This window comes from Columba livia, chromosome 1, assembly GCF_036013475.1.
Source record: "Columba livia isolate bColLiv1 breed racing homer chromosome 1, bColLiv1.pat.W.v2, whole genome shotgun sequence".
NCBI classification, from domain to species: Eukaryota; Metazoa; Chordata; class Aves; order Columbiformes; family Columbidae; genus Columba; species Columba livia.
In genome coordinates, this window is record NC_088602.1 from 84,923,577 (window position 1) to 84,948,423 (window position 24,847).

At 41.7% G+C, this 24,847-nt stretch overlaps 2 protein-coding genes across 8 annotated transcripts in view; one reads left to right on the plus strand and one right to left on the minus strand.

Moving 5' to 3' along the window:
* Positions 1 to 20,013, plus strand: part of HTR1F (5-hydroxytryptamine receptor 1F) — a 169,260-nt gene extending 149,247 nt beyond the window's left edge. Inside the window, exons 3-4 of the transcript XR_010473058.1 lie at positions 8,794 to 8,871; positions 18,665 to 20,013. The gene's annotated coding sequence lies outside the window, so the exon portion shown is untranslated. The remainder of the gene's footprint in view (positions 1 to 8,793; positions 8,872 to 18,664) is intronic.
* Positions 400 to 13,705, minus strand: LOC102092971 (cell surface glycoprotein CD200 receptor 2). 7 transcript variants are annotated; one of them, XM_021299647.2, is made up of 8 exons: positions 13,550 to 13,705; positions 12,374 to 12,470; positions 9,410 to 9,497; positions 8,319 to 8,627; positions 6,659 to 6,907; positions 4,632 to 4,715; positions 2,475 to 2,521; positions 400 to 1,200 (listed from the first exon to the last, which is right to left on the minus strand). In XM_021299647.2, the coding sequence occupies exons 3-8, from the start codon at positions 9,474 to 9,476 to the stop codon at positions 1,084 to 1,086; spliced, it is 873 nt and encodes a 290-aa protein (XP_021155322.2). In that variant the 5' UTR covers positions 9,477 to 9,497; positions 12,374 to 12,470; positions 13,550 to 13,705; the 3' UTR covers positions 400 to 1,083. The 7 variants fall into 7 exon arrangements, with proteins under 7 accessions (XP_021155322.2, XP_064921188.1, XP_064921179.1 ...); XM_065065116.1 differs by lacking the exon at positions 13,550 to 13,705 and adding an exon at positions 12,544 to 13,139 and having other exon boundaries at positions 9,410 to 9,554; XM_065065107.1 differs by lacking the exon at positions 13,550 to 13,705 and adding an exon at positions 12,544 to 13,139 and having other exon boundaries at positions 10,634 to 12,470.
* Positions 20,014 to 24,847: the final 4,834 nt, after the last annotated feature.

Consider the following 24,847-nt stretch of genomic DNA (forward strand, 5'->3'; position numbering starts at 1 on the left):
AACACTGATAGAGCAGAGAGAACTTCTTCTAATGATGAGCAGGAAAAGGCCATTCAAAGCGCACATTTGACTACACTTACTGCTGCATTAGTGTTTGACAAATCTGACAGGTGAAAACTGAAATTAACGACGAAGCTGTGAGGTTTCTTTTCAGCTTGGGGGCACAGCGTTGAGAAGAAATAATTGGTTTGGTTAGAGCTTTTTTTGTTTTAAACAGGCACACCACCTGCAATTTTCATGACTTAACATTTCTGTTCTCAGTAAAAACATTGTGTGATCTCAGTTTCTAAGAAACTGGTCAATAAACATTAACCCAAATAGCATCAAAAATCATTTAGGTAAATATTTGCATATTTGAATGTTTGCTTTATAACAAACGTTAGAAAATTGCCATTGCTATTTCTCATTTCCATATCAAGTGCAATTTCCAGCTGGCTTTTTTTTTCTTCCATTATCAATGCAAACAGAAAGTTTAACTGAAAAATAAATATATTAAAAACTTTTAAAAAATAAACAAAGATGACGAATATCAGTTTGTCACCTGTCACATGTAACTATCTACCCAGAAAAACAAACAAACAAAATCACTTCTTTTATTTTTTCTGGATATGTTTCTTTGCTCTTATATGTTTTGGGGTCCCTTGTGTTACTTGCCACTTTCCAACACAAAATTGCAAAGAAAATCCAGATGCTAAAATGGAAAAGAGTGCTACGTTTTCACAAGAAGTCTATTAGTCTTGCACAGAAATATGTCAGTTATTGATCTGAGGAAAAAGCACATACCTCAGAGTCTATTTTCAAACAAAATTCAGATAGGTATTTAAAACTCGGTCTTTAAAAGTTTCAGATGTTTCAAGAGCTGTGCTGATATTTAGAGAAAGAGAGAAATAATTTACTAAAACAGCTTCCTCTCTCTCCGCTGTCTTCAAGTCAGGAAAGAAAAAGGCTTTTATGGGGCTCTTTTGAGTGTTCTGCTGTCCTGCTATGTGGTAAGGTCTGAGATTTGTTAGTTGAAGTACAAGTTCAAGTAACTGAGTATCATTAGTTAGCTGAGCTGGTAGTAAACTGCTTGTGCCTACACTGTTAATAGTTCATATGTATCATTCTTGGATCATAATTCTGATAGATACTCTCTGATAAGACAGGAGGCTTGACTGCTTCTGTTTTCTCATGTGATGGTGTGGACCTGAAGTTCCTTGTCTGCAATATAAAGAAAAACATGTGCGACGATATTACATCATAGAATGTTGTGGAACCATCATGTCTATTAAGTCCAAACAATAAACAAGACCAGAAGAAACCTGATAGGCAACATTACTTTTGCAAAAGAACTGTGAAGTTATTCCTCTGAGCTCTGTGAGCAAAAGGGTGGGGCACAGGGGGGACATCAGAACTGACAGAGGTGCAACAACTGTCTTCACAAAGCCTAAACAGGACAGCCTTTTGATATTTTATTTTTTTTATGTGATTGAAAACAAATTTAGAAATGTTGGTATTTTCAGCAAGATAGATGATAATGAACAATGAAAAAAATAGGCAGGCCACAGGCAATCCAATTTAGGCACCTAAAATTACTGGAAGCTGTTGACTTTGATCTCCACAACTCCCACTGCTGTCAGTCAAATTGTACTGAATGCCATAGAAGAGCATATCAGGAAATTAATCATTCTAACTTCAGAGCACTGTTTGTCTAGTTTGCAATAAACAAGGCACGCGGCCATTAATTTAACCATCAGCAGAAAGCAAAATATGAAATAATTGCTCTTTCAGTGTGCATTAGACGAGGCAGAAGCCCTGAGGAAAGAGCAGCATGTTATCACACTGTTAAGTATGTATCACAACACAATGGAATTAGAAAGGAAGTAAAAGTTGCAATGGCAATTTTACCACCACTGTTTCCTAGCTTCTCAGTGTTTGAACTGTGACTTAAAAAATACAAGTTTCGTAGCTGTGTTTATTTCTAGTACAGCATAAGGAAGTGCACTCTTGTCCCTCCTTGAAAAATGCCTCTCTGTTTTCATCTGATTTTTAATCAGGCAGCTTTCTGACAGCAAGGGCAATACATATTCTTAAGCAAAAGATCAGAGTTAAGATTACTCTGTGAAGCAGAAATTTGAAAACATTAACTTTTGAGAGATTTAAAATTCAGCTTAACCATTGGCATGTGAATGTAATTTATAGTATTCTTAGGTAGGAAATGCACTACCTCACTCTGGATTCGATACCTAAGTAACAGAGATTCTCCCAGACACATCGTTCATCATTTCCCCTGACAAGCACACACAGAGATAAATGGGAGTTTTGTCAGAGCAGATGCATTGCACTGAAACTACATGTTTTAGCCAAGAATACACACAAAAAAACAAACAAACAAACAAAAATACAAAAAAACACACAAAACAAACAAACAAGAAAACACACACACACACACACACACAAAGAAGGCAAAGCACACACAAAAAAAACCCACTTACTGCAAATGGTACTTCCGATCCATGCACCACTTCACGTAACCGGAAAGCTGAAAGAAGGATGTTAGGAAATTATATTGTTTGTTGGGTATTAATATCATAATAACTATGGCTTTTAAAGACTCTGGACTTGTTTTACAGAATCACAGAATGTCAGGGATTGGAAGAGACCTCAAAAGATCACCTAGTCCAATCCCCTGCTAGAGCAGGAGCACCTAGATGAGGTTACACAGGAATGTGTTCAGGCGTGTTTTGAATGTCTCCAGAGAAGGAGACTCCATAATCTCCCTGGGCAGCCTGTTCCAGTGCTCTGGCACCCTCACTGAGAAGAAGTTTCTTCTCAAATTTAAGTGGAAACTCTTGTGTTCCAGTTTAAACCCATTACCCCTTGTCCTGATGTTGGTTGTCACTGAGAAGAGCCTGGCTCCATCCTCATTACACTCACTCTTTATATATTTGTAAACATTAATAAGGTCACCCCTCAATCTCCTCTTCTCCAAGCTAAAGAGACCCAGCTCCCTCAGCCTTTCCTCATAAGTGAGATGCTCCACTCCCTTAATCATCTTCATTGCCCTACGCTGGACCCTCTCCAGCAGTTCCCTGTCTTTCTTGAACTGAGAGGCCCAGAACTGGACACAATATTCCAGATGTGGTCTCACCAGGGCAGAGTAGAGGGGAAGGAGAACCTCTTTCGACCTACTAACTACCCCCCTTCTAATACACCCCAGGATGCCATTGGCATTCTTGGCCACAAGGGCACAGTGCTGGCTCATGGTCATCCTGCTGTCCACCAGGACCACCAGGTCCCTCTCCCCTACGCTGCTCTCTAATAAAGTAATTCCACAACTTATACTGGAACTTGGGGTTGTTCCTACCCAGATGTAAGACTCTACAGTTTCCCTTGTTATATTTCATTAAATTTTTCCCCACCCAACTCTCCAGCCTGTCCAGGTCTCGCTGGATGGCAGCACAGCCTTCTCGTGTGTCAGCCACTCCTCCCAGCTTGGTACCATCAGCAAACTTGCTGATAGTACACTCTATTCCCTCGTCCAAATCATTGATGAATATATTGAATAATACTGGTCCCAGTACTGACCCTTGAGGCACTCCAGTAGATGCAGGCCTCCAACTAAACTCTGCCCCATTGACCACGACTCTCTGGCTTCTTTCCTTCAGCCAGTTCGCAGTCCACCTCACTACCCGACCGCCCAGAACGCACTCCCTCAGTTTAGCTGTGAGGATGCTGTGGGAGACTGTGTCAAATGCTTTACTTAAGTCAAGGTAGACCACATCCACCACTCTGCCATCATCTGTCCACCTCGTTATCGCCTCGTAAAAGGCTATGAGGTTGGTCAAGCATAACTTCCCCTTGGTGAAACCATGTCGACTGCCCGTAATGACCCTCTTATCCATGATATGCCTTGAGATGGCACCAAGGATAAGTTGTTCCATCACTTTCCCAGGGATGGAGGTGAGGCTGACCGGTCTATAGTTACCTGGATCCTCCTTCTTGACCTTTTTGAAGACGGGAGTGACATTTGCTTTCCTCCACTCCTCAGGCACCTCTCCTGTTTCGCAAGACTTGGCAAAGATGATGGAGAGTGGTCTAGCAATGACCTCAGCCAGCTTCCTCAGCACCCGTGGGTGCATCCCATTTGGACCCATGGATTTATGGATGTCCAGATTGCCTAATTGCTCCCTAACCCAGTTCTCATTAACCGAGGCAAACTCCTCCATTGTCCTGATTTCCTCTGGGGCCTCACGGGTACGGGGCTCCTCAGGACAGCCTCCAGCAGAATAGACAGAGACAAAGGAGGCATTCAGTAACTCTGCCTTCTCTGTATCTTGTGTCACTGGGGCACCCATCTCGTTCATCAGTGGGCCTACATTGCCCCTGGTGTTAGTTTTATCTGCCACGTATTTGAAAAAGCTCTTCCTGTTGTCCTTGACCCCTCTCACCAGGTTTAATTCTAAGGAGGCATTTTAAAATTCCACCACTTATTTTATTAGGATTTTTCCAAAAAGACAGTGCATCACATATGGACATTTTCCTCAATCCTTGCCCTCCAGCCCACTCTCAGCAATAAAGTACATGTCCCTGTAATTGCACATGGTGATCAATGGCATTGTAACACACTTCAGGCTCATCAAATGACTTACCTTTGTACCTGAAAATCAAGCATAAAGTCACAGCAACACTTGCAGATCCTCCTATCAGGAGATAAGGAAGCCTGAGGGAAGTGTCTGAGAAATAAGAAAAAAAAACTGGTTACAGGGCTAGACATCCGTGTCCACTGACTACGTGATGTTACTATCTACCTTAACCAAGGGAGAAAGCCAATTCTCCACCCCCACAGCTCAAATGAGTGGAGAGACACAGATGAGATGTCTGGATGCCAGCCAGCACTAGGAAGCTGCCTCACACACCCAGTCATTTGTGTGTACAAATACACTTTCATTTTCAACTCATCTGCCTGTGTGGTTTCCTGTTCTTCAAATGATACTAGCACTGCAAGAAGAGAACTAACCAGCTGTCCCTGCAAAATGCTGTTGTTAATAACTGGTCTATGCTGAATTCTGCCCTTTATGCCTATACTGAGATATTTTGGTGATATGAGCACTTATTTAGCTGTTTGTACATATCGTATTGGCATAGACTTCTAACAGGTCTAGCACAGCCAGCTGAGTAGCTGAATTCTGCCCTTTACTACTTTTGGCCCTGGGAAAGATCACCTGAAAGTCACAGACAGACATTCTCCAAGTATTTTTTCTCCAGACCATCACCACTGTGGGAAGCTGTAAAAAACTCAGCCACAGGGGTTCAAAGCTTCAAATCAAAAATTAATGGGCTGTATCACAGTGGCCAGTGAAAGCAACTTTTCTGTCATCAGTGATTAAAAAGGTCACTGAAGCAGTGTATTGGGTTTGTGTGGCAAGGTTTTGGTAGCAGAAGGGCTGCAGGGCTGTTTTCTACAAGAAGATGCCAGAAGCTTCCCCAAGTCTGAAAGAGCCAGTGCCAGCTGGCTTCAAAATGGACCCTGCTGGTCAAAGCTGAGCCATCAATAATATTGGTGGTGCCCCTGCAATAACATGTTTAAGAAAAGGTAAAAACTGCTGCACAACAGCAGCTGGGAGCAGGGAGTGAGAATATGTGAGAGAAAAAACCCTGCAGACACCAAGGTCAGTGAAGAAGGAGGAGCAGGAGGTGCTCCAGGTGTCAGAGCAGATTCCCCTGCAGCCCATGGTGCAGCCCGTGGTGAGGCCAGCTGTCCTGCTGCAGCTCATGGAGGTCCACAGTGGAGCAGAGATCCACCTGGAGCACAGGAAGCTCTGTGCCAGGGCAGGCGGATGTGACCTGAAGGAAGCTATGACCCCATGGGAAGCCCACATGGAGCAGGTTTGCTGGCAGGACCTGTGGCCCCATGGGGGACTCACGCTGGAGCTGTCTGTTCCTGAAGGACTGCACCCCATGGAAGGGACACACACTGGGGCAGTTTGTGAACAACTGCAGCCTGTGGGAAGGACTCACATTGGAGAAGTTCATGAAGGACTGTTTCCTGTGTGAGGGACCCCACACTGGAGCAGGGGAAGAGTATGAGCAGGAAGGAGCAGAGACAGCTATGAACTGACCACAACCCCCATTCCCCTGTGCCATGTGGGGGGATGAGGTAGAAAAGTTGGGAGAGAAGCTGAGCCCTGGAAGAAGGGATGGGCGAGGGGGAGGGTGGTTTTAGATTTCTCACTATCATATTCTGATTTGATTGGTAATAAATTAATTTCCCCAAGTTAACCCTGTTTTGCCCATGACAGTAACTGCTGACTGATCTCTCCTTGTCCTTATCTTGACCCATGAGCTTTTTGACATAGTTTTCTCCTTAACAGAGCAGCTTGATGGGCAGCTGGCAGCTCACCCAGGTCAACCCACCACAAGCAGAATGAGGAACTCCTCTAAAACAGAAGAGAGATAGAAAAGCACACACTGGCAGCTTCCCCATACAATGCCACAAAACATTTGGTTTCAACTAAATCAAAATCATTAATTTCTTTATCAACATGCACTACAACTTTGCCCTATCACTCCAGTAAACAACCTGCAAAGTCCTGGCATTCAATGAAACGGCTGCATAGAGGAGCACAAAGAAGCACAAGAGCATGATGTAGAGCAGTTACAGAATAATGTTATTTACGTGACAGGTCTAGGGACAGGGTCTGGTTAGTAGCTGAGTGGGTAACCAGGCAGGTAACAGTGGCATGCGAGCTGTTGACCCAGCCTATGTAGCTCATTCTGGTCACTGTTCCGTTGGGGTGATGGACTTCTTCCTGGGTGCTGTGATTACTTGCAGGGATCCAGGAAATTTCAGCAGCTGGCTTTCCAGCAGATGCTTGACACACAGCCACCTTGCTCTCATCTCTGGTCAGAGTCACTGTGGGAGGGACTACAGAAGAAGGAAAAAGAAAGGCCACAACCATTATTTCTAGTTCAGAATAAAATCAACTGAGAAACAGAAAGTAGGTGGTGTTTTTTAGTTTGCAGGAGCAATTCAAGAAATTTTAAAATAATTTGGAACATTAGCACCAACAATGTTTAGGAAAAAAAAAAAAAAAAAACCACATTAAAAAGTCCAAGGTGAATACCTCCAAAACTAGCTAGCTGCATTTAAAAGTACTGCTTCCTTACGTTTTGCAAAGGGTGACTACAATACTAACAGGAGAAGATGGGGTGACAGAAAGGGGTGGATTAAACGAAGATTTGTAAGTACAGTAGTGTGCATACTGAAGAAAACACAGCTTGCTGAAGCTCCAGCTGAAATATTTAGATTAGGTAGTTAGAATCAAGAATTTGACAGTAGTGAAATAAAAGAGGACTCGGACAAAACTGTTCTGCCTCAAGTCCAACAACCCATATTCTGCATTTGACAAAACAGGCGAAGGCACAGACAATACCTAAGCCATTATCAGAAAGGCAAGACCCTACAGAGAAGAACAAAAAAATTCCCTCAAGTGACAATAATTAATAATAGTAGTTAGAGAGTTCTGAAATTAATTACCCATAAGCCTTCAGAGTATAACTATAAACTTAACTAATATGGCCAGAACACAAAATTTTTCTCCTATGTTTTGAGGGTGTTTTTATAATTTATGGAAACCTAGAGGTAGTTTAGCTGACTATCTGAAAAAGATGATTTGATGTATTGATTGTGTTCCCTAATACAGATTTGTTCCTGCTTAGGTTGAAAATAGACTAACTTTGTGTTTATTTTAGTGATGCAGTGTTATAGACAGCTTTCAGTATTTCTGGAACAGTTAAATATTTTCAGATAGTATCCAGAAATTTTTGCTTCCTTCCCATTTGGTTCTTACCCAGACAAAACACAGACTGTCCTCATTGTGATTTTTGGTTCAGCATCCTATTGCTTAGCTTGCAACAATAATATTTATTTGATAACTTCTGTTTGCATTAAGTTAACTAAGAGTGTATACTCCTGGTTGCATGAATATTCACACAAAATTCAAATCCCATGTTACACCCAAAGAACTCCCTCGGAAACTACGCAGGGTTTTGGATTTGGTGCATCTTAAAACCTCCCCTGTTCATGAGTCAAAAGAAGTTAAAAAAAAACAAAATAAAATTATTTCTCCCCAGAACAGCCCAGTCCTGTTGCATAAGTCCTCACGCCTTTTTCCACTCTCCAAATAGCCAGACTGAATCAGCTTACCTTTTTATTTCCATTTCAGTATGCATCCAAAATTGAATTTGGACTTTTACCAGCAAAACAAACCATTTTTATCTACACACATGCAAACACACAAAGCAAATAAATAAGTAGATCACAAGGTGTGTCTTACCTATCACAGTCAGAGAAGAGAAAAAAAGAAAATTCCCTGCACTGCTGACAATTTCACAGGTGTAATTTCCCTCATCACCGATGTTCACAGGGTAAATACGAAGAGCAGGGTCCTTCTCAGGTGAATATTTCCACATCACCCTCTCACTGCAGTTTAACTTCCTTGTCTCCTTGTGATCACTTCTGTAGGCAAACAAGCAGCAAGTGCTGCATTTCATCTTCCATGTTGCCAGTAGCAAAGAAGCCTCGGAGATGTAAGGACAACTCAGCACAGCCTCCTGACCAGCCTCCACGCTCAATGTGTTATAAGCTGCATACAAAGAAAAAATACATTAAACATTATGCTACGGTCATTGTCAAAGCATAGGAAACTCTTGGCTTCATCATACTTAAAAATGTCTACTTCCTTACTGCACTAGTAGCCCTGGGGACGATTTGCTCTGTGCAGACACATAGAAGTAGTATTTAATTTTCAGGTCCAGCTGCCTGCTGTCAGTCTTTGAAGTCTGGAAATGCGGTGGAGATGGTGCCTTTCTGCTGTGGACACTGTGCAGGTGTGTGATGCACGCTGGTGAGCTACAAGTCTTCCATCTGTTTTTTAGGCAACAGATTTCTACAGCCTTAATATGGGCTTTGAAAAACTGATGAGAGGGTAGGGGGTAAGATTCACTCTTAAGAGAAAGTAAATGACTTTCAGAAAAATTATTGTGTTATTGAATTAGGCACCTTGGTTAAAGTGCAAGTAAAACCAGGGATAGCAGTGGAACATACACCTGTAACAAGGCTTTTGAAGTATGGGGCACATATAGATCCTTTTTCTGCCAGCAATCACGGTTCTCCTGACACTGTCTCAGTTAAGCAGGAGATGGATCTTCAGATGATCTGTGTTGGATTCCTCTCAGATTTATCATCCTGTGCCACTCTGCAAGGCACGGGGTTATTTTGTCACCTGAGGTGACATCACTTTTTTGGTTCACATTAAACAATAAGCAACGTTTCCCCTGATGAACCGCAAAGTTTTAGTGTGCCAGTGAGCTGGAAATACAAAGTACCAAAGAGTGCTGCATATAGTCTGGGATCTTTCTCACTTACCTGGCCCTTCAGTCTGGTTGATTAGCAAGAAAATGAGTGCAGCCAGAACTGCCCAGGTATGAGCCATCCTTAGCAGAAGGAATCAGCACTGCAGAAAGTGAAGGCAAAGAAATGGGCATGTAGTCACAAATTGTTGTGCCAGTTCCTTCAAAGAGAACACATAGTCAAGCCAATTTCCTTTGAAAACTGATGTTCTAAACGAGACTCATGTCAAGTATCATTCAAGTATCATTCTTGTACTGAAGAAAGTAAAGCAAAAAGGGGTTTAAAAAATTAAAATAAAATAAAATAAAATAAAATAAAATAAAATAAAATAAAATAAAATAAAATAAAATTACTACTGTTTACAAATAAGATTTAAAAATCCAGGATCTTCTAAACCATTTTATAGGCCTCCCTAGCCACCCGCTACTCATGCCCAGCCTTGCTAGCACAAAGATAGCTACAAATCTTTTAATGCTGTCCCATGGACTTACTACAGAAGATTAAAAAAAAGCTTTTGCAAGAGGAAACATGCATGCATTGCAACTCTTTCTGGAAAATCAAGGTAACAGCATGTATAGGGAAGTTCAGGATTTAGACTTCATCAATTATTTGACAAAGAAATAAAAACACAGGGGTGAGGAAATAATTTCTTGAAGGGTAACTCCACTTCTGTAGGAGAAAAAAAGAAAAGGGCAACTGTCTCATTGCAACTCTAGCAACTTACACTATTCTACAACTATATGTACTTTTCAACAAACAAAATCTTACGAATTGCAAGCTCCTTTTTGGCAAAAGGGCAGCAGTTCATTGGTAAGGTTGAGACAGTGCTGTCATCCCAACACACTGTTTTCTGTTTCACACAAAAAAGCCGAACTCTGTGCTTTCTAAAAGCGTACCAACCAAAATATATATGGTTCTCAATGGAGAATTTTGATGGAAACCCATTCATGTTGCTTGAACATGGATTTGGCTAACAATATCCTTGATACTTTTCTATGGTTAGATATTGTACATGAATGACCCCATTTTTGCCTGGCAAAATTGCGATACACATATACAAAGCACATATACATCCCCGCAAACTTCCAGCCTCTTCTGCTCAGATCTCAAGGACTGCTGTTGATCATGGACTCCTGCTGGTTCTGTCACAGCAGAAAGCTTCACAACCAATGCACTGCTGTGCATAAAGCTGAGGTCTCAGAGCATAAGCCTGTTTCCACAGGGCTGCAGTAGACATACCCTGACTGCAGTTTTCTGATGTTATTGTCACAAATGAGTGGCCGCACTTTCATCTTGAGGCTCCCCGTCGCCTGACCATAAAGCTCTCATTTTCCATCACTCGCCTCTGCATTTCCTCAAATGGTCTTCTTGGTAGCCCTTTTGTCATTCTCTCCTTTATGCCGTCATTTGTAGCTCTTTCATCATTTACTTCCTGAATCAGTCACCCACAGCTGGAGATGACTGGAAAATGGTGTTTCCATCCCATGGGAAATACCAATACGTTGTTTTCATTCCCAAATCAAAACGCAATACACACCAGACAAGGAAATATCTTTGTGCGATGGGTGATTCAGAAATGTCACATGGGTTGCAACAGGACTTTCCTTCTGAGCTATTTATATCATGCACTGTTCACACCTGTATTTAAATACAAGCGTGCATCTCAATGTGTGCTGGGAGGAGGTGGAAAGGAAGCCAGGGTTCACTGTCCATACAGAAACAAAAATCCTCATCTAGTATAAATTACCGTAAAAGTAACAGGTTTAAATTATGCAGCATTAAAAATTCCATTTTAAATGTAGCAGATATCAAGCGAGGACACCTTGTAAACAGAAGAAAAAACAGAACGTGGCCACACTCGTGGCACAGAAAGAACAAATGCTGCCACACTTGTGTGCCTAGTGCAAGAAGCAATAGTATTTTCTTAAACACAGTGCAATATGCATGCATATTCAGAAAACAACCTGATGGTTTTCTGCACGTTTCAAACAGAACGCTAATGCATGTGGAAGAAAAGTCTTCATTGCAACCTGAAAACAATGCCAGTGCGACCACATTGATCAGTATTCTACTACTAACATGCAACAGGCAATGTAACTCTTACAGTAAAGCTCCCAAATTTAATTTTTGCTCAGTTAAAATCTTTGCCACAAATGAAATATTTTGTTTCATGTTATTCAATACCATCAAAAGGCTTTGAGAGGTTTTTTGCAATTTAAATAAATTATGCATGCAAAAGATGCTTTCAGTCAAAAAGTTTGAAAATTTGATATTTTTTTAACCAAAAAAGAAAAAAAGATGCTTTGGGGGCTAAAATTATATACTGAATTTGACCCAATTTGCAAATAATTTTTCAATCTCTTTCAAAAGAAAAGTTAAAACACCCTCCACAATGTTTATCAGCAAGTTCAGTATTCACCAATTTTGATAGATCTATAAATATTCATATAAAGGATATTGTCATATTGGAACTTGTCCCAGAGAACGATCTTTTTTTAAAATGCTTACGTCTCATATATATGGGGTCTATTTGCTCAAAAGAACGAGCATTAATGATTAAAAATGGGACCTTACAGAGAGAACAGAGTATATTACTCTGCTTAAATATTCATGTACAAAACACTGAATTTAGACTGCAATTTTTAAGGTTCACAGTCTGAATACTTGTGCCTGTAAGCGAGAAGTAAGTCTCAAAGTAAAAACTGAAAAGGAGGAACCAAGCACAGCTGAATCAAATTCAGTTAAAAGTAACAGATGAATATTGGTAGTTGACTCGTGTTATTTCCTTTGATGGAATTAAAATGCCTCGGTAACTACATTAAAATAAATTAAAATTTTTACTCAGCCTTGACGGCAGTGGCTGGCACAACACCATGCAGCACATGCGTCACTTCCATTAGCCTCAGGCTTCCAGCTGGAGAGCAGCACCACTCACGCTCAGATTCATCCCAAGGAATGCTGAGGCTGGGGGATAGTTACCCGGTTGTCAGCCTGGAGAGGAGCCCTCCCATCACAGGAGCATGGGAGATGAACAGTGACAGTGCAGATGTGCTCCGGTCCTCCGGTACTCACAGTCCTGGGGATGAGAAGAGAGACATTACTGCACGCAAATAGTCCAACATGGACGCTGGACCAACGTGGATGCTTACGAGGTGGCTCCTGCACACCAAGGAACTGCAGAGATCTATCTGGAGTTCCCCTCCCACACCCTTCTCATGAGGTGCACGGATATAATTGCAGAGAAGTGAGAACTATCTCAGTTCAGGACTGTCCATCCCACACGTTCTCTGTTTTTAGCTGTACGGTTCATTAATTGCTTTTCATTGATGCTTCTGATATCTAAACACGCAGCTGGTTTGTCTCACAGACAGACACAGCCTCTACCCCCTCCAAAAGAGCTCAGTAAAAACACACCCTGTTTGTACACTCCCCTGAAGAGGATGTGACACAGTTAAAACTAGGGAAACAAACTGCTTTCTGACATGAAGAACAAACCACAACCTTAAGGTGTCTGCTACTACACATCAAACCCAAGCTACAAGCCTTGATCTATGCGAAGCACCAACTTAAAATCAGATAAATAAAAGCAAAGTCCAACATAATGAAAATATAGGTTAACACAATCTGAAGGAGAAAAAGGTGCAGATCATAACGAACCAGTTATCAATCAGTGCACCAGTCATCACCACAGCTTTTTAAAGAATAATCAATATGTCACATAGCCATTCCCATTATTAACTCAACTAAATGAGGCTCTACTTTGCAGCTGAAGAATATTTTAAGGGGTAGAGATGACCCTGTCTCAAAAGTCTGTTCTCTGTATCACCTGGTGTCTTTGGCCAGGGAAAAGAAGCAGTTACACACAGCTGTGCCAACTCTCCCACTTCTTGTACAAGGATACAGAAACTACTATGCAGAGCAAGGCTACGTTATTTGAAATCCAAAACCACAGTGATCGCCTTCATGCAACAGCAGCATCCACTACGAGGCATTTGATGTTTCCATCTCATTGCCAAGGCCTCTCTTCTCAGAGCCAAGCTCCTCTATCACCCAGCTCTCGTGGGGAGACAGGGTCTCCACAGACATGAGTCCTTGCACTCTGTGCAGGGCTGGCTGTCACCTCAGGGGCCAGGAACCCTCACACTGAATACTTACCAACCCCACAGCAGCCAACTCAGAAAATTGCAGGCAGCCAACACTTTTTATGAAGTGAGAGTTGCTGTTTACGCCATATTTTCAACATCCCCAAGTCAGCCTCCACTTTTAACTGTCCTTTGGAACACGGGAAGCTCTGGAATCTGGAGTTATCCACTGGTATTCCACCTGCAATAAATAACTGAGGCAGTTCAAATGGCAATTTAAGAAGCTCTCCCGTTTCTCCTCAGTTTTAACACGAGCTGCTAGGCTCCCAAGTTGTTACCTGAAGAAATGTAGCAGCAGCAATGTCTGTGGGTCCGCATGCCCTGTGCATCTCAGGGGCCAGGACCTGGGTGATTTTTGTGCAGACTGTTCACTACTTGTGAAGAGTTTTGCATCAGGTCTGCGAGCAGCCTGCTGTCCCCACTCAGGGGACAGATTTGGCTCGACTGCTGCCCTGGTTTCTCCCAAGCAACGGTCCTCTCCTGAGAATTCCTCAAGTGCCTTCACTGGAGATGAAGTTACGAAATATAAGAAGATACTGAATGCCCTGGGAGGAAGACAAATCACAACAAAAGGAGCAACAGATAGATATTCCCAAAGCTGTTCGTTCCCAGAAACAAAGAAGTTTTGGGGGAAGAGGAAAGGTTGTGTTCTTGCCCTGTTCTTAGCCATCTTCCATAATCATCTGCAGATGGCTGTTACAAATCCTGCTGGCGTAATGGACCTTTGGTTTGACTATATAGCCTCCTGGTATTTTTATTCTCTGAAAGAAAGCACAGCAGAAAACTCTTAGCACTGTTAGCGACTAGAGGAGTTGTACCTCCGTAGTGCATTTTCTTCTCAGGCTCCCTATTTATGTTTGCTGGCATCAATGGAAGCCACAGATCCTTTGTAGCTGTGAAATTCAACCCATCCATTTTGTGAACTAGTTTCATTCATTTCCAAATATGTAATATCCTGAAGCTTTCTCTACAAACTGGGAAATAGAAGGTAGATGGCTTTCTGAAAGAGAAAGAGAACTAGGCTCATAGAAGGAGCGCTCAAACAATTACAAACAAGTCATACTAAACAACTGTACAATTACAGTGTTTTGGTAACATATACCTGAAGGTAAATAGGTGTAAAACTTCCTCCACTGCAGGGCAGAGGTTTGTATTGTCTATGTGTTGGATTCATCAATATATTAATATTTAGAGTAATATTAATATTAACATTACAATAAGGTGAGGTTTTTCACCAGGGAAAAAAAATGCTATACAGCAGATGAGTATATTGTCTGCCTTTTGTTTAAACTTTAGTGGCTGTAATTCAAGAAAACAGGTGGGTATCTCCTACCTTCTCAGAAATATCTACCTTCTTAACACCAGCCCGTTTAGAAAATAGCTTAGTCCCATGAATTTATTACATGAGCCAAGTTGTACACCACGTATCTGTAGATGCCTCACAGCCAGCCTCTTCAGAAAGCTCTGTAACCTAGTGCTGGGAATGCAGAGTAGGAGCAAAGGATCAACAAGAACACCACCATCCCTGGTAGCCTGTTCTCTTACTTTCAGAAAGAAAGAAGACATTTGTTTTACATTTTCCACTTGTATGGGGGGAAAAAAATAGTCCATGTACCTAACAGTTTGACTTTCCCAGGTATAAACTATCTGTGACTCTCACCAACGTCAGCAAACATCTGAGTGAAAGCACTGCTACTAATGAAGCCTTAAAACCTGACAGTTCCAGGTTTAAATATCCAGAGGCAGTTATATATATTTCATACATATATATATACTATTTTTTTTTCCAGAGACTGAGAAACAGAAGTTATTTTTAAACTGCAGCTAATTTTCCCTTGTTTTCACAGTCACTGGACCAGCATGCCTGTGTTCAGCAACTTCTGTTTCTGGCCCTAAAGAGCCCCCTTAGCACTTGTGGGTAATTAACCTCAGGAGCTTCTCACTCGATCCAAATATTCAAGTAACTAAATCTATCTACGACAGAGATGTTCGTGACTTCAACTATTTTAATTCCTGCCTCTTGTGGACCTACTGCACCTGGTTTCCAGTTTCCCACGAAGAACCTGGGAACCACAAATGCACAAGTACCATTACCACCTTCAGAGATGTGGACAATTCAAGAAAAAGTCTCCTGTACAAGTATTCAAATATGAACAGAAAATAGATGGTTTATAGGTGAACACTTAACTCCCAAAAGACTTCATTAAGAATTGGTACACATCTCAATACTCCCCAGATGAAAGCTTCCTCCCCATCTTTCAGCTATTGGCCTCCCACTCCACAGCCAAATGTAACTCAGTTGCACCACACATCCCAAACTGCACCTAAAGCAGCTGCAAATCCCAATTTCTACTTTAAAAAGAGCAGAAATAACAGAAGGATTGGTATATGGCAGAAATAAAACCTCAGGTTGTCCTTCCTCACCCATCAGTCAATCTTACATGTAGCCACAATAACCATGGTTTAAGCAGTGCCAAGTAGGGGTAGAGACACAGGACTACCAGGCCTCTCTCCTTTAGCTGTTCATTGTTCCTCTTCCTTCACACCGCAGGGAAGATAATGCTGTCTGAAAGCCACAGCTTCCTCCTCTCATGGAGAGCTGTGGACATCCTGCAAGAAGTCCCAGGAACCTCCTGTAAGAAGTCCCAGGAACCTCCAACAGGCTCAGCTGTGAGTCAGCTACTCCACCCTCAATGAGCTGCATACTCGTGCTCCTCAGACTCATCCCATAGAAGTAGATGGAGTTTGTTTGGTTGGATTTGTGTGTGCTTGTTTGCTTGCAGAAGAAAAAAACCTCTTCTGCTGTGTTTATAGATCAGCTAGATCAACACTTCCAAATATGAAATCCATACTGTTATCACACGGCAAAGGGAAAGACTCAATAGTTTTCTTTTAATGGCTTGCATTTCTATGATTTTTACACTAAGTGGAACAAATCAGTTGTATAACACAGCACACCTGAAATAGAAACCCAAATCGATAATGGAAAAAACTACACATCCCAGCTCTCAAATGCAAACTAAAGTCGTGACACCAGTGTCAGGATGACATTTATCACTGCCTACAATCTTCTGATGCAGTATGATAAACCAAAGGGGATGCTTTTGCTTTACCTGTTTCCTTCCTCACCAAGTAGGCTTCAGTGTCATAAACTCCCTTTCTTATGAGCCAGCTCAACACCTATAGCCCTGCATCACTTAGTGGTTTAGAAAAACTCTCCACAGTGGTTTCCAGTCAAACTTCTCACCCCATTTCTTTCCTGTGTTGCAGCTGGTTAGCAGCACTTCTACCAGATTTTATGCTCAATGTGAGGGAGTATGGTACGGAAGGGTGGAGTTGCCGGGGGAAGCCCAGTCCTACCGCATGTTGTTATTCAGGTTTGTGCTGTCTGAACTGCCTGCCCTTTTTGTAGACCAATGGTCTGCAGCTGCAAAATGTGACATGGAATCAGGTCAGCTCCACAAATGTTGATGCTATCATGGAATTGTGTGCATTGCTATTAAAAGGTCTTCATTTTTCTCCTCTTCCCATAGTGGCTCAAAATATAGCCCAGAGGGGAAGCTTCTGAGAACAGGGGTGGCAAAGCAATGCCTGCTTCAGGCCTGGAGAATGTGCACATCAGGACTTTTGGCTCCTTATTCAGTGTTCTAAGGTACTGTGTGAAAAGTTCAGACAAGGCACTGTAGAACAAGCAAGAGAGAGGGAAATAAGATGCACAGAAAGAGTCATCTAGCACAGAGAGTGCAGGAAGTGTCAAGAGGCAGACCCAGGAAGCCTCCTGCTCCCCACCGCGAGGCCTTTGCTGCATTCATTCATGCTGCAGACCACATGAGCCTTCTTCTCACCCCCTGCCCTCAGGCCTGCACAGCCCCTCCCATGGTGTACAGATATGGACCCACTTAAAATACACGTCAAACATCTTAACTTGCTAAAAGTATCTGTGGTGTGGCTGTGTCTACGCATGCATGTTGCAACATGTACGTGTTTATTAGTATAAAAATGAATATATAGAGATACAACTTTATGTTCACATTTTTAGAGCTGTTGCATTTAAGAGACAAGGGATGCTCAGCCAATGAGGTTGCATCACTGATTATGTACCTTTTTCCCTTTTAACTCTCTTATTAAAGTGGACCCTTTCAATAGAGCAGCTGCCAGGAAAGCACTCCCAAAAAGCCCAGCTTGCACAGGCAGGCACAGCAGTCCCTCAGCACTGACAACCCCCCACATACAGCAATAGGCAGCCATTAAAACTCACCCCACAGCAGGGCATCCAGCCCCATGGTGTGGCCTACACTCAGTCCTCCTCCACCACCTTCCTCCTCTCCTGAAAATGGGATGCCTCCTGCTCTGGGGCCCATAGTCAAGTAGGTATCTTCAAAACAGAGATGGGAGAGCAAAACAGCGCTGGCAACCCTGTCTCACCAGTTTTCTTCACCTCTCTTCCTCCTCAGTCTCCTGCTTGGAGAGCCAAGAGCTGCATGTTTCACAGCACCCCTACGCAACAGAAAACATTATTTGGCCTGTTTGCATAGTCTCCATCATTAAAAACTGGGTTGCACATTGCTTCTGTATGGTTTATTGTCAGAGCTATTTTGTGACTTCTGTAATGATAAATAGCCTCCGGCTAAAGGAGTTCAAAAATGCATCCAAAGGGATACACCAGAGGCACCTCTGAACTGTATCAGCTTCCAACAAGCCCCTTTGAACAAGGTGATGTTCCTAAGTGAGGCAATGAATCATGTAAAAGAAGACAAGCTGTGGATCCTGACTGCAGCTTCCATGGGAACCCCTGCAACTGAACAACGATGAAAACAACCTCATTCAAAAGCCAGATTCAATACTTTGGAGTCCAGCACCTCTACACAACCAGGCTTATGTATATGTGCTACAAAACTTCTCCAAACTAGCTTTAATGCAGTTAACAAGGACAGAAGGAACAGGGATCTCATTATGTTTTTGAGGGATTCTGGCTGCATTCATACTTGGACAGTTATTTTGAAAATCAGTTTTCACTGAAAAATACATTTTCATCTGGAAGTTTTGGGCTAGCAGTGTATATTTCTTTATATGTTCTATAAATATGTTTTTCACTATCTATTCAAACTTGTGTTCTTCCTGTTCACAGAGGGCAGTTCTGAGATGGCTACCCAAAGGACTTTTGGTGTTTGCTGCAAAACAGGCAGATGGCATTGACCTGGTGAAGAACAAGAAACAGTCACTATAGGTTTCTGATCATCTCCTGAAAGAAAACACAGCTCTGGCTATACTGTTTCACTAAGTGTGTTCATGTCCCCACTTACCATAAAAATACACTCAAACTCCCTGCCTCAATACAAAATGTCTGCCTGGTGTCTTTATTACTTACACTCCTGCTGCAAGCACCTTGTATTTATGACTTTTCAGCTCAAGCATTCATTTTCACAGTAGGTACAAAGCAAACTATTTGGAAACAGCTTCTATGTTTTTACATAGCATAGAGCACTGAACTTTGAAGAGTTAAAAATCTCTTTGAGCTCAAGAGAAGTGCCTCTTTAAAATTCCTACTTCATCTTCTAGTGTCTAGGAAAAATAAAAACATAATTCTCCTTAGTCTCTTCTCAGCTATTCCTTATAGTTGCCAGGAGGTGGAAACATAGCTACACCAACCTACAAGAGAAGCATCATGTTGATGTGTAATTGTACAGCATGCTGCCTGCTGAAGAATAGTGCTAAAAATATCTGCAGTCTGATTTGCCTCAGTGGAGCCCAAAACATAGGATCATACTATGCTTTTCCTGGCCCCCCTACCTCTCCCTTCTCCCAGGCTAGTGAGACATCTATATTGCTTGTTACTGCTTTTCAGCATCGAGGATGCCCTTTAAGCAGCTGGTTCTGTCAGATGTGACATACTCATTTATTTCAACAAGAATCCAAAATCAGGCTGCTTTTGATGGAAAGGCTCACAAAGCAGCAGTGATTGCAGCCCTTCAGAGCTGATAAACAGATACCTGGCAAAGTGATGAGGAGATAAATGATCACTTATTTATTTATTTAGAAGATATATGTCTGCTTTGAAATTCAAAAACCTTACACACATGCCCAATTATCAAAAACATGGCAGAGGTCAGAAGCATTCATCAGACAAGCTTTGGTAACCACAGAAACAGATACAGATGTAACCATCCTGTCATTTGGTACCAAATTTTAAGTCCTAAGAGAGAACCCCTTATGCAAAAGGCAATTTTACATAAACACTTGGAAAAGAGGAGTGGGGACCCACAATGTTAAAAGACTGTAGACAAAATAGCCTTTCAAAACGTCCCACAGTTAGGGTAAAACACTGTGCCTGTTTCTGTTTTTTGTTTGCAAGACAGTGAGTTTGACACTGAACTCATTTCTGCTTCCTGTGCATCCCCCCACTTGAGCTCATATTGCTGAGAGTTGAAGCTTCAGTCTTCTTCAAAGCAATTTGAAGAGCACAGAGGATAGACTAGAAATACGTCAGATGACATTTCAGAGGGGAGAAGAACCCAGGAAATCCTTCTTTGCATAGAGAGTTGTAGCAGAAAAGGAAAACCTCCCCGCACAGGAGACAGGACCCAGAAAGTACAGCTGGAAAGAAGCCGTCTCTTCATTTTAAAGAGCACAACAACTGTCACCTCAATGCAGGCAAAACGTAAAAGAATTTCCATTAGATGCAAGAGAATTTCAATTCTAGGACTAGAAAGGCATGAAGAAATTCTTCTCTGCCTAGAAGGTAGATGGGGTGAACGGGTAAAGTGAATAATCCAAATGAACCAATACCAAGAAGTCCCAAAATAAGTCCTCCAGAAATCTGAAGTGTGCCATGAAACACAACGTGAATCACAGACATTCATCATGAGCAATAAAATGAAGCTGCTTAGACTTCACAAACAGTGTCTTCATGGTATGAGTTCTTGGGTGAATTAAAAGACAAACACATACACAAAATATATATAAATAGGTAGATAAATAAATATAACCTCTTTTTTAAATATAGTGGTGTTTAGGAGCAAAATATACCAATCCCAATTAATGAAACATTAGCTTATTAAAAAAGTGACTAATGCAAGACCACATCTCAGAGGTTATATTGAGGGGTCACCTGGCCAAGAAGAGAGATTTTCACACATCTAAATCAACTGCCTGAGCTCAGGCTCAGTATTTAATTTGCAAGATACCTTGTGTCACATTATCACACAACTACATATTCCCAAAAGCCCATACAGGAGGCATCTGAAGTCCATAAAACAATGGTCCTGTACTCATTTGGTGCACTCTGTTTTGGCACAACTAGGAATTGGACACTGAGCCAGGTGACTTCTGTGAATGTTGGCCAGAATCCAGCTCAGCTGCAGCTTCTGCAAAATCACTCAAAATCAAAACCAATGCAAGTTAGTTGGGTCATTTTAGACTGCTAATCTCTATGGAATTATTACAGTGGGAAATGGGAAGTCATTAAATAAATATAAGGGCCATTCCAGAAATCCACCTGTGAGACTTGTGATTTTATAAAATCAGACGTAAGCACAGTCTTCAGAAAACGTGTCTATGAGAGATATCTATCTTCTTACTTCTGCTATGCACAATTATCCAGAATATCAGGACCACAACCCACATCTTCTCCAGCTCAGAATCCACCCTCAGAGCGTTGTTCTGTTCCTGGTCACCCTCTGTCCTCTCTGTGGCATTGGCAATGCTCACACCTGATGTAATGATGACCAACATGCAAATGAAAGTCTGCAGAACCTCATCTTTCCTTACCTAAAACTTAGTGACAAAAAGGTGACCGAGGGTATAATTTTTGTTTTATTTTTATTCAAAATATGTTGGAGAAAACTTTAAGAAGTCAAAAGATTAATATAATCCCTATGTCTTAACAAAGGTGGGAGAACAGCTTGGAAGGAATATGAGCTGGTTCCTCAGCCTACCCCTGATCAGAACCATTCTACAAAGCTTTAGTAGCTCACCATCACCACAACCACCAGGTGAGAACCTCAGCTAATCAAGCCAAATAGATAGTCCCTTCTGCTGGAAGCTTGGCATTGAAATCACTTGGCACAAGTAGAAGACACCATACTATATGATCAGGTAAGACCTGTATAGAAATGATTGCACTAGCGCACTGCCACTTTATGTTTCAGCCCTCCCAGACTTTCTGAAGAAGAAAAATCACCTCAATAAGAACAAAATAATTCATAGTGGCAGGTACCGTATCTCAAGTCCCACTCCCTCTAAGCTCCAATCATCCCTGAGGTCCACATACACTACAGTGAATTCAAGAGGCGATAAGGCCAGACTGTTTGCATACACATAGGTATCCATTTAAGAAAATACATAGACCTCTGGTTTAGAGAAAATAACTTTACCACCTGTGAATCTAGCTCTGGCTATAAACCCAGAACAGATGCTAGGTGAACCGGCGCAGACCTGTGTCTAACCCAGGATGAACATTTTCCCACACTACTTTTTCCACTCAATTCCTTTCAGCTCTGGTAACAGTGTTCAGAGTAGAAATCCTATGGGAAACTATTCCTATTAGCTCAGAGAGATCCACAGCTAATCTAAACCAGATCCTCAACATTTTTCACAAGCCAGTCTTGCATTTCACATGCACAGACAAGGGGACAGAGGAGCATGAAACTTACTCCACATCACAGTGTGGCAGCAATCATTTTTAGTTCTGCACCCTAGGAGGAGGAAAAAAAAATAATTAGCTGTTTTTATTAATGTTACTGTTACTATGTTTGTAATCTGAGTAGGAGAATTTTGATGTGTCTATCAGGAAATCGTAGAGAAATTGTGACGGAAAAAAAAAGCAATGCTTACCACAACATCCTTCCTTTTCAGTCTAGTGCTAAGAAGCAGGAGAGCTTCTTTCTTTACCTTAGAATACAGATTTTTCCTTTTCCCTAGAAAACAAAGCTGTCTTTTAGAAATGCCTCTGAGTGCCAGACCAAGAAGTGGAGCTTGGCGAAGAAAAGCAAGAATGATTTTCTTGGTCTCAATTTTCCAAATGGATAAGTGCCTTGAAAGATTCTGTGGTTAAATAAATAACCAAAAATAAGAAACTTTGGTTTTGTTTGTTTGGGGTTTGCCTTTTCCCCCTCTTACCAACCAGCTTAAACCAAGACATGGAAGAAAGCCATGGCAGGACTTCTGGTTGTTCCACATTGTGTAGTGGTTGTAATTTGTGTATTTGTGTGAGTCAGATCAGTCATCTGACTCTGATTTTCCTGTTGGTAGGATAGGACAGCAAAATGGTGGGGGCAAAAACAACAACCAAGCATTTATCTGCAGTTTTCTATACAGAAATAAATTTCCATGTAGGGTATACTTGCAATAATTTGAATGTTCAGTTAGTTTTTGTGTTATTTTAACTACAATATCTATTCTTCACTTATTCTTATTTTTCAACTCTTTATTGGCTTTCTAAAAGGATCCCACATACATGTTCTGGTGTCAAGCTTTCAAATATGGGTCAGCTAACCAGGACCAGGAGATGTTATTGGCTTTTACCAGCTAAGGCCAGCTCAGCTAACATTTCCTCTCCCAGATGACCCAGTAATTTTTTGGACACAAAAGTCTCAGAAGATGTTTCATTTTCAGAGCGCAGACAAGAAGCATGGGGTTCAGTTGCTCTTTTAACAGCTTTTGAGATGCATAGAACATAGTGGTTAACATAAGAGGAATAATCAGAGCTGTGTGACAACCTTGAAGTGCTCCCCCCCATCCTTCACAGAACAAAGGGCTATGTTATTCCTTAAATATCTGGGTTTTTGTTACTTTGGGAGGAAAAGATAGATGGCTGTGGAGACTGACACATTGTAAGATAAAGGCAATTAACAGTGTTGCTGTGAAAGGCCTCATGGCCTAGTTGGGATGATAGAGGCGAACCATCTGTTGCACAACCAACTACCAGAAGAAACCACGAACCAACAGCTATCCCTGACGGGCAAAACAACTCACTTCTGGTCAGTACCATGAGCTTTCCCCTAGTTTGAAGACCCCAGACCCATTTCCAGAAGAGTCTTCCTAATCAGCATGAAGAGCAAACAGAGGGAGGAGACAAACCGCCTTCTCCTATCTCACATGTAAATGAACTGGATTATAAAACAACCTCATGGATGATACAGGTTGGTGACGTGTAAATCTTCAACGCGCCCCCTCCACCCCAGAGGACATTGCAGGATCAATTGTCCTGTGGAGGGCTGATATCTTTCTCTCTCTGATATCTTAGTTTGCCCTCTCTCACTCTTTTCCTTTTTCTTGAACATATAAAGGTAATATCATTGTAAGTTCTACCGCTAAACTCTTGTTAAGCTTTGCATTATAGTTACTAATTGTTGTCAATCCACCGTTTTTAGAAGGGTTTTTGCTGTCAATGTATTGATAAGTTTTGTGATATTATAACATACTTTTGCCAAGTCACTAATCACTGTAATTTGTATTCCACCAAGTGCTTTTAGTAAACTCATAATTAAATTGGACCCCTGGAGTAATTGTCTGTCATTCACTTCACATTACTGTGCAGAAATACCCAGAGTTAACTCACACCTGATCTCATCTGCTGGGACAGGGTGCATGTTGCATTCAGAGTTAACTCATCCCTTATCTCATCCGTTGGGATGAGACAAGCTGCCAGTTCACAGCTTCTGCAACTCATTAAAGCAATCAAAACTTTTGCTATTAGCAATGTAGTTCAACGTCTTGGGCACGTTTTCAAAACCTGCCTGGACGCCTTTCTGTGTAACCTCATCTAGGTGTTCCTGCTCCGACAGGGGGATTGGACTAGATGATCTTTTGAGGTCCCTTCCAGTCCCTGACATTCTGTGATTCTGTGATGTTTACTAAAACTGTACCTTCTCTGTGTGGCAAAGCCATTCATTTTCAGACTTGGTTCCCAGATTCCTTAAGACGACACTGCATCAGTGACAGGTACTGACTTGAGGGCTCAGACACAAATGTCAGTCATTCACAAAATATGCACAATTCAGAAAGCAAAGCAAGATTCTTTTTTTTTTTTTTTTTCCTCCTTCCACTTTCTCGTGTATCTCAGGCCAATCCCAAAGCTTTGACTTCTCCTGTGGAGCACGCAACTTGTTGTTTGAAGTCCATTCAACATCAGGTCTGTCAGTGGAGCATAATCCCAGTCACTCAGCTGTCACAGTGGAGCCTGTGGATACATATTCACTAGCAGACCAAACATGTCTCTGAGGTTTCTCCTCAGAAACAGGGCAGTGAACAGACTTTTTATTTGAGAAAAGCCTAGGGAGACTTCAAGCCAGGACCATAAACTGCACCTACA